This window comes from Antennarius striatus, chromosome 13 (genome assembly GCF_040054535.1).
Source record: "Antennarius striatus isolate MH-2024 chromosome 13, ASM4005453v1, whole genome shotgun sequence".
In the NCBI taxonomy this organism is placed as follows: domain Eukaryota; kingdom Metazoa; phylum Chordata; class Actinopteri; order Lophiiformes; family Antennariidae; genus Antennarius; species Antennarius striatus.
The window spans coordinates 18,562,333-18,571,390 of record NC_090788.1 but is presented as its reverse complement, the minus strand read 5'-3'; the positions used below and the strand labels follow the sequence as shown (position 1 = coordinate 18,571,390).

At 40.8% G+C, this 9,058-nt stretch overlaps 1 protein-coding gene across 2 annotated transcripts; it reads right to left on the bottom strand.

Annotated features, from left to right (window-relative positions):
• Positions 1-186: 186 nt before the first annotated feature.
• Positions 187-8,383, bottom strand: trpc6a (transient receptor potential cation channel, subfamily C, member 6a). 2 transcript variants are annotated; one of them, XM_068332152.1, is made up of 14 exons: positions 8,217-8,383; positions 7,290-7,609; positions 6,436-6,568; positions 5,700-6,000; positions 4,885-5,070; positions 4,354-4,518; positions 4,040-4,277; positions 3,728-3,955; positions 3,148-3,412; positions 2,087-2,282; positions 1,118-1,318; positions 883-942; positions 658-733; positions 187-562 (listed from the first exon to the last, which is right to left on the bottom strand). In XM_068332152.1, exons 1-14 carry the CDS (start codon positions 8,351-8,353, stop codon positions 435-437), a joined length of 2,634 nt encoding a protein of 877 aa, XP_068188253.1. In that variant the 5' UTR covers positions 8,354-8,383; the 3' UTR covers positions 187-434. The 2 variants fall into 2 exon arrangements, with proteins under 2 accessions (XP_068188253.1, XP_068188252.1); XM_068332151.1 differs by having other exon boundaries at positions 188-562; positions 7,290-7,612.
• Between the last annotated feature and the right edge of the window lie 675 nt (positions 8,384-9,058).

Below are 9,058 nucleotides of genomic sequence, written 5' to 3'. Positions count from 1 at the left end.
GCGTTCAAATGCATGTCCACTGGGAGGAGACCCGGACTGAACCCGAGACATGCTGGGGGGGGGGTTATATTTCTCAGTTTACTTGGGAATAACTTAGTGTCCCTCCAGAAGAGTTAAGGAGAAGGAGGTTTGGGTTTCTTCTTCGGAGATGTTGCTCCCATGACCCGGGGCCAGAAGTGGAAGAAAATGTCGAGAATGAGTATTTAGATTCTTTATTAATAATTCACATTAATTCCAAACTGTAAAATAATATAAATACAAATGACATTTAATCATATAATCTAAATCAGCTAAATCAGTTTTATATTTACATAAATATTTATTTCTTTATATCAGTGATTTTTATTAAAGTATATATTCATTCATTGATCAGCAGACACTTCATACTCTGAGGTGTACAACTTTATCTGCAGGTTGGGTGATTATCAGTGTTACTATGAAGGTGCACTGATCTCTCCCAGCCTCCGCAGCAGACCATCCAGTGTCTCCTTGTTCTGTGCTTTCTCCTCCAGCAGCTCGTATCTCAGACTCGATATGTCCTGCTTGATCTCCTTCAGCTCACCTGAAACAAATGCACCATCACAAACAGACCGGTATTACAACCAAAATAATGTGCACAACATTTTTAAAGGTTTGGTGTCATTCTATTGGTTTTACCCTCAGTGATCTCGTCGCTCTCTTTGTCTGCTTGGGCTTTGATGATGTAGCGCTTTATGAGTCGCTTCATGATCTTCTGCAAACATTTACAGAAATGAACTCATCACTTACAACAAGTAACGGTCAGATTAAATACAAGAATCCCACATGTCATTTCTCATTTGTCACGTCTATGAAAATAAACTCCACAAAGACTGATACATTTGAAAAAATATACACACATACCTGATATCGAGTTGGACTCTTAGCAGAACCAAATGAAGATGAATTTTTGTCCTCTCCAATCTGGAAGATTCAACAAAGTTAATACAGTTGTACAAAATGTGACCTTCATTGCGCAGCAGCAGTAAAACCACTGGGAGGTGCTCAGACTCCACTGAGTGACGGTTTAATGATCAATCTTACAAATTATAAATACTGTGTCTATAATATGTCCATGTAAACCCACGTAGTTCCACACCTGGTGAAGCTGTGTCCCGGTCGTCTTCTCACTGTGTCTCATCACATACTGCAGCACCAGGGCCTTGATGCCTGTAGCCAGTCCCAGCATGGATTTTGGACTTGGGACCAGGTTAAAGGGCACTGGGAGAGTCCTGCCCTCCTCAAAGTAGGAGAACCACAGTCTGGCCCGAGCAAACTTCCACTCGACGTCAGCATCATCCTGAAGGAAGGAGGAAAACGATTAAAAAGGAAACCAAACAAACACGTGCAAAGAAAACATCGCAAACTTACTGACGATAATAGTGTGACAGCTGTTTGATTTATCACTAAGACTTAAATGAGAAGGTTGTTACTTCTCCCCTGTCTGTAATGCCATGCTAAGCTAAGCTAAGTTAACTGCTGGATGTAGATTCCTATTAAGGAAACAAAAATGACAATGGTAAGAAGTCTTCTGCCTAGCAAGAAAGCGAATAAGCATATTTCCCAAAATGTCTAACTGTTCTGTCAGCAGAGGCTTTAAAAAGAAATTCTACACCAACCAAATATGTGCACATCTAATCTAATACTAAACATTTACAAACCAAAGGAAGTCCAAAGATAATTCAAAGTAGGAAGCATTTAAGACTGTCCTAAAGAAAGAAAAGTATTTGTAGATAAAGTACAAGAAATTCATATTTTACAGTAGGCTCCTAACAAAATTAGTGTCATATTTTGGTCAGTTTATGTTTTTCTATTTTCAGTTTCTGTTTTACTCTTCTTGTTACATGAAGAGTAATGTGATCATTTATTATTTACCCGAAAAGTGTGTGTTACAGTCCTAACATTTTAAATCTAACTGCTGAATAAGCCTCGTTTTATTTCCCCCCTTCTGTCAAAAATGTCTGAAGTATTTCAGCTGCAGAGAGAATGTATGCTCTTTTTTAGGTCACTGCACATTTTTGTTAGTGTGTATCTGAAGGACACAATGATTCACTATTTGATGACAAACCTCAATCTCTTGGAAGGAGCTGTTAATCATGGCAATGAGCATGTTGAGCAGGACAATCACCATGGTGACGTTGTAAACCCCATACAGCACGTAACCAATGTTCTCTATGAATTTGTGTCCATTGTTGATCACGACAGACCGGACCTCAGACAGCCCAAAGATAGCCCAGAATAACGTCTTGAAGCTTTCCTCCAGGCTGCATGGGGCACACAGATGGAAGGGGAGGAGAGGAAAGTTATTTTTGGGTTCAAACAAGCCGTTAATCATCAGAACAGAGACAATAAAGATGTTTTGAGCGAGAAAGAACAGATGAGAAAAAGGCATTAGGTCATTTTCTTCTAGTGTTCAGTGCATATTGCTGCTTACCAACCCCAGAGCATAACATAATTTTACATTTTTACTTCACTCTGCAAGTATCTGAGCAATTCTTAACATTCATTCTAAAGTTTGAAAATCAATTAGCGGAGATATGAATAAAAATACTAAAAGTAGTTAAATCATCATTCTGTGACTGTCAAACAACTCGTTTCTCAAACAAATTTTCCTCAGTTAAAACAACTAAAATCATTTTAATCTGTTCCAAAAACCCCTTAAATTATACATATTTTTAAAGAAAAGCCACGAGAAAACACAATCTACGTGTGTAACCCAGACAATACGTGGTAAAGAACGAGGTGCGGTCTCAGCTGATGTATCCGCCCGCCAACTAGCGATGATGTCCTGAAGCACAGTCGTAAATTGGATTTTCGCTTGTAGCTCGAACAAATATATGGACCAAGCGACAGCTTGTATCTCAATTACCTTGTATGTTCAGTTAGTACTGTATGAAATCCAGTTTTGATTAGTCTACATTAACCTGTTTATCGATACAAACACGTTCAAATAGTCAATACTAATCAGACTCAGAGAAGTCAATGGATGTTAATTATGATGGCTGGAAAAATGAGTGTACAGTGATATCTAATGTACGGCTTGTGAAAGAGGAAATTATGAAGAGGTGTGTGTGTGTGTATATATATATATATATATATACACGTGTGCTTTGGATGTTCACGACTCACGTGGTGAAGGCGTCGTTCTGCTTCGCTCCCAGGTAGTAGGAGTACAGATTGAACATGCCGATCATGAACGCCAGAAAGACCAAGATAAAGATGACCATGAACTTGAAGATATCTTTGACTGTCCTGCCTAAAGAGATCTGCAGAGGACCGAAGCTCTCGTTCGCTGGGAGGATGTAAGCAATCCGAGAGAAGCTCAGCACCACGGCAACGGCGTAGAGGCCCTCCGACACCAGCTGGGGGTCTGAGGGCAGCCAGTAGATACGCGCTGCAAAAAAAACATTTACTAGATTTCCGTTTTTATAGATAGCATCGTTTTGAAAAGAACAAATGAACTGAAGTTGTTATTTTATTCAATATTCATTTCACACAAAATACTTTTTTCTGCAGGGATTTTTCTCTGCTGTTCACTATTATGACAGCATTTCTCACATTTTAATTGTCGACAAAATTAAAATAAGCCAGTAATTATTAAATCAGTCATCTCAGTTAGTGAATTTTTTTTAAAATGAATTAAATGATGGAATTTATTTGAAGTCTAGTAGCCTGTTTGTCCATGTGTGTGTGTTGTGAACATGCTCACCCAATGTAAAGTAGTGTATCTCTGGAGGCAGCGTGACATTAACTAATGTAGTGTAGTGTGAGTGCACGTAGGACTGGGCTACGTCAGCGTGTTTCAGAGTGGAGAAGCGGCAGCTGAAGGAAGCGAGAAACATCGCCAGCATCCCGAAATCCAGGAAATTCCACGGTTCCAGCAGGTACTCCCCTGGCCCCTGACTCCAGATCTCCTTTACTTCAGCCCAAATCATCCCTGCAGCGAGTCAAACGGTGACACACAAGATGATTTAATGCTGTTAAAGAGGATTGTCCCATGTTTTGATCATCTAATTCTGACCTATGACCCATGAAATAATGAGGATCTCCATCCACGTGAAGGGCGTCGTGGTCATACGGTAAAGCAGACGAGGGTCGAACTCAGGTCGCTCGGGGTGATGGAGGTGGGTCATGTTTGGTAATATGGTGGCACCCGCAAAACGGTCGGCAGCATTCAGTATTAGCAGACCCAGGAAAATTGTGAAGGATGAGGCGTGGGCCACAAACTTCATGAAGGGGCTCCGCATCACTTTCCCCACCTGGATGAGATGATAGGACGTGAAAAAGCATCCTGCAGAGAGTTAAACGTGATATTTGTGAGTGAACGTGACGTACTCTGCTGCACGGAGCCACCCAGTAAGCCAGAGAGAGTCCAGGCAGACCTACGGCCACGGCCAGCACCACCAGCAGTTTGATGGCAGTGGTTTGTTGTCTCAGACCTGGAAGATTCTCATACCAGATGCTCAGCAGCTGCTGCTGGCAGTTAGGATGAGCCACAAACTGATGGGAACAGATTTCACATGGAAAACGGGGATTTAAAGACTGGTGAGCGAGACGAAGACAGCAGTTTAGAGCAGTCTGAAGATGAATCTTTTCAGCACAATCATTACATCTTGAAGTTCAAGCGATAATATCTGAGTTCAGTCTGACGCCGAGGCTTCTATCAAACATCAAATGTATATTTTAGGATAGTTTGTGTTGGTTTTTGCACATTTTTGACCATTAATTAAGCTTCCAATTATATCTCAGTGTCTCTACACAAACGCAAGAGAAATACAAACACATGCACAAATTCTATTAAACAGTTTTTATTTCTAACGTCACAAAAGCATTCTGTTTGTTTGGTGCCTCAAAATGAAGTCTAACCTTTTTGAGTTCGTACTTGATGGCTAGTTTGAGCCGTGTGAGGGATGGTCGACCCGGTAGATCGTAGAGGTCTTCAGAGTCTGTTTCTCCGCTCAATATGGCCTCCACCTCCTCGGTGCTGCGACACAGATCCAGGAGGCCCACCACATAGTCCTTACACTGACTCGACAGGCAGCAGTAGTCATGCTATGGACAAAATTTTTTTTAAAAAAGGAAGGCGGCATGGGGGAAGAAAATAATCCAATCAAATTCAAGGGGAACACACAAAAATAATTACATGTATTCACTTTGTCTGAGCAGAATTCAGTTGCAGCTCATCCACACCTTCATGGTTCAAGAGAGAAGGATTGGTGGAGCGAGCAAGACAGGGAATGGAGAGAGGGGGCAGCTTTGGTGACAAAAACCAGTGTTAACTCAGATGAAAAGCTTTACTTTTTGCTGTTTCTGCAGAGGATATATTCTAAATATCAATAAACTGCAGGAAGGAGGAAGGTTGCCACATTTCTGGATTTTGTGTAGAATAATGTCACACACACGCAGAGTTGATCACGAGCTATGTTTGACAGATGATACTGATGCTTCCCATGATGATATGTCAACACAATTTTCATTTTCTGAGAGTTGTAGCTTCACATGTAATGTTTGTGTCTGCAGATTCGCAGCACAGACGAGTGAACCATTTGTCTTGGCTGTGGCGTCCACTCTGCTTCTTGTCTTAAGGCTCGTAAAATGTGCTTTAGTTTACTGACCGCTTTTAGTGTTTTCTGAGCCTCTGTGTTTCTGGTGTTGAATACATAAGATAATAAAGGTTGCACCTTAAATTCTTTCTCAATATCAGCCAACATGGCCAGTTCGTTGCTGAGCTCCAGAGCTGCCAGCACCGGGTCCTCGTTGGACAGGGAGAGGTAAGCTGGACTCGCCAGTCCTCTGTAGGCATTGATCCTGGATCGGGAGTGACTGAAGGAGTCAAACTGCTGCTGGTAGTTACAGGAGTCACAGCCGCAGAAGTAATCGTGTGGAGGATCAATTCGAGCTCCTTTACTCAACAGAGTGTGAACTATCTCGTACTCCTGGCAGTGGGCTGCAAGGATCAGTGGAGTAACATCATGAGAGAACCTGTGGAGAAAGACCACATCTTCACATAGCAACAACTTGAATACACCAGAGTACTCAATAAAACAAATATTATGTATTCGTCAGGGTTTTTACTTCTGAGGAATCACTGCTAATCTCTGTGGTTTCATTCACCAGTAAAGTGGTCTAATTAGAACAATGGTAAACACACACATCTTTAATAAATTTCATCAATGCGTAAATTTTGCCGTCCAACCACCCTGATTTGAAGCATTGGATTTTTTTTGTCTGCTGAACTCTGAAAATTTTGCTATTTGATATTTTGATGTATGTCGAGTTAACTGAGAAACGGTAGAGATGTAAAAACCACATGGGAATTCATTTTCTAATTGTTTGGGTCATAATGTCAGTGGTGTTGGTAGATGTGTTTGCTCTTTGTGTGTTCTTCAATCTATGAACATCTTTTCTTTGTCTCACCTCGTCCCGTCCTCATCATAAGCGTAGAAATCATCCAACATGTCCGCTTGAGCCGGGCTTCCTGTCAGACGACGGGCATCTCTGAACGCTGGGTGAGACAACAGGGCCTCTGTGATACGAACATAACCCTTGCCTTCCACACACACACACACACACACACACAAACACACACACACACACACACACACACACACACACACACACACACACACACACACACAAAGCTGTTAGTGTTATCTGGTTCCTGTGAGAGTCTCACTCTGAATAAATCCTCTGAGACATTTTTGTTGTTGTGTTGACTTTACAGTACCGTATTTTCTGGACTATAGAGCGCACCTGTATAAAAGCTGCATCCGCTCTATTTCAATTCTAATTCTGGTGAGAGAGCAAGTGGCGGCTTATAGTCCAGAAAATACTGTATATAGATGTCCACTAGCAACCAAGAGGAAAGTATTGTTTTAACTAAAAAAAATCAGTAACTGTCAAGCATATACTTACTTTGTTGAATGAGTATGATCGCTGTTTAATGTTAGCTTGCTTACAAATCCAGTGCCTGTCATATTTTATGGTTGCATGGACTTGTTGCTAAAATGAGGAAAATTTATTTTCACAGAACCATATATTTTGACTGAAAGCTAACTAATTCACATAGAGACTAGTCTACAGATACGGTCTGGTATTATCCTATTTCTATCTTTCTTGATGCACAGGATCACTGTCATATGCAAATCCTTTAAAGACATTTAGTAGAAGATGATTTGAACTTTGACCTCTGGCATTTTCTACCATTTAAATGTAGTTTTTTTTTTTCCTTAGCATGAGCTGAAACACTTTAACAAAAGCACATATCTTACTGATTGCTAACAGCAGGGCGTCACCAACTCTGGACATATCCATCCTTCCCAACAGCAGCTCTGTCACTTCCAGGTGTTCGTTGGCTACAGCCAGCTGCAATGCATTCTGGCCCATGTAGTCCACAGCGTTGACATTTAAGTTGGGCACATACAGCAGCATGCGCCTCACCTCTGGTATGTTGCCATACTCAGCTGCCTCCAGGAAACGCTGCTCAACCTCTGATAGGCTGACTGATGGAGCTGAGAACATGTAGGCAGGACCACGAGGAGCCTGGCGTCGCTTCACAGCACGCAGACGAGCCAGCAGCTGCCTCTCAGAGCTGCTGAAGACACCAGATGGATAGGAGGCATCAATCACACAGTCTGACCTCCTTAAAAAGTTCACAGGTGATTTGATGACACCTTTAAAGCTGGAAATCACATCCATAGTTCCCAGTTGTCTTTTGGAAATTTACAGTCACTGTTTTTTGTATAGAAGTATGGACATAAATAGAGATAAAATACACAAATGTTAGTTTGTCCATGTTCTCACATTAATAACAAACCCTAACCCTAATTCTAACAAATAATGGAACTTTTACATGTTGTTCCAACTATATACTTACTAATAATTATGTAAGTAAAGTATATTCATATAGGGTCCTTCACCAGTTTAATCAAAATAAGATTTTAATAATAATAATAATAATAATAATAATAATAATAATAATAATAATAATAATAATAATAATAATAATAATAATAATAATAATAATAATAATAACCGTAATAATAATAATACTGCTACTACTAATACTAAATATTATTATTATTATTATTATTATTCTTAAGTTTTCAGAGAGACCATCAGTGTGTAAAAGCTGTTGTCTCACAAACACAGATACATATTGGAATGACTTGGGGTATTCAAATGAAGGACTTCCTTACCCAAGACATCGTCCTGTGCAACAATTCTCCTCTCCAAAGTCGTCAAACATCAGTAGGTTGTCACGACTTTGACCCCTGGGGCTATCGGTGAAACCCGCATGTTGGCTGTTACGAACCGCTAGACGTCTGTGGTGCATCCCGGAGGTGGTCTACAAGAGAGGGTCTGCTGCAGGTTCATATGAAGGAAAAGGCAAGTGTCTGAGGCATGACTCTCGCTCTCCTGTCTCTGTTTCCCTCCCCCTCGCTTTCTCCGTGTGCTTGAGAAAAAATGTATTCTGGGTCCTATTTTGAATGTTACAGATGTGGAAGGTTTCAGTGTTATGACTGAACACAGTAAGGGTCATTGGTGAATCATAGTTATTTGTTTTCTAAGTTGTGTCAGTTGAATCTATGGACCATGACATTCCCTGTATAAGTTCTACGGATGAAGGCAAATAAATGACGGTTTAGGTGATAAACGAATGCATAACGTTGTTAAAATATTTGCTTTCCAAGGCTATTTTAAAACCCCAGTGTTTAGAGTATGTGAGTTTCATCTGTGTGTATGTGTGTGTCTGTGTGTGTTCATGTGTACAGATGTAAATGATGGCTGATGAACAGCAGATGAGATTCCTCAGGGATTAAATTCCCAGCAGATATTTCTTCCTCTGTGCTCCCAGTCTCCTCTGATCCCTGTCCAGTGTGGGAAATCTACATCTCAACTTACACACACACACACACACACACACACACACACACACACACACAGAGAGAGAGAGAGAGAGAGAGAGAGAGAGAGAGAGAGAGAGAGAGAGAGAGAGAGAGAGAGAGAGAGAGAGAGAGAGAGAGAGAGAGAGAGAGAG

Coding starts and splice junctions, on each gene's coding strand:
- trpc6a (XM_068332151.1), bottom strand. CDS start 8,353: ATGCACCACAGACGTCTAGCGGTTCGTAACAGCCAACATGCGGGTTTC. Junction 5,071..5,699: donor ATATTGAGAAAGAATTTAAG/GTGCAACCTTTA, acceptor TTTTGTCCATAG/CATGACTACTGCTGCCTGTC. Junction 734..882: donor AGAGTCCAACTCGATATCAG/GTATGTGTGTAT, acceptor AAATGTTTGCAG/AAGATCATGAAGCGACTCAT.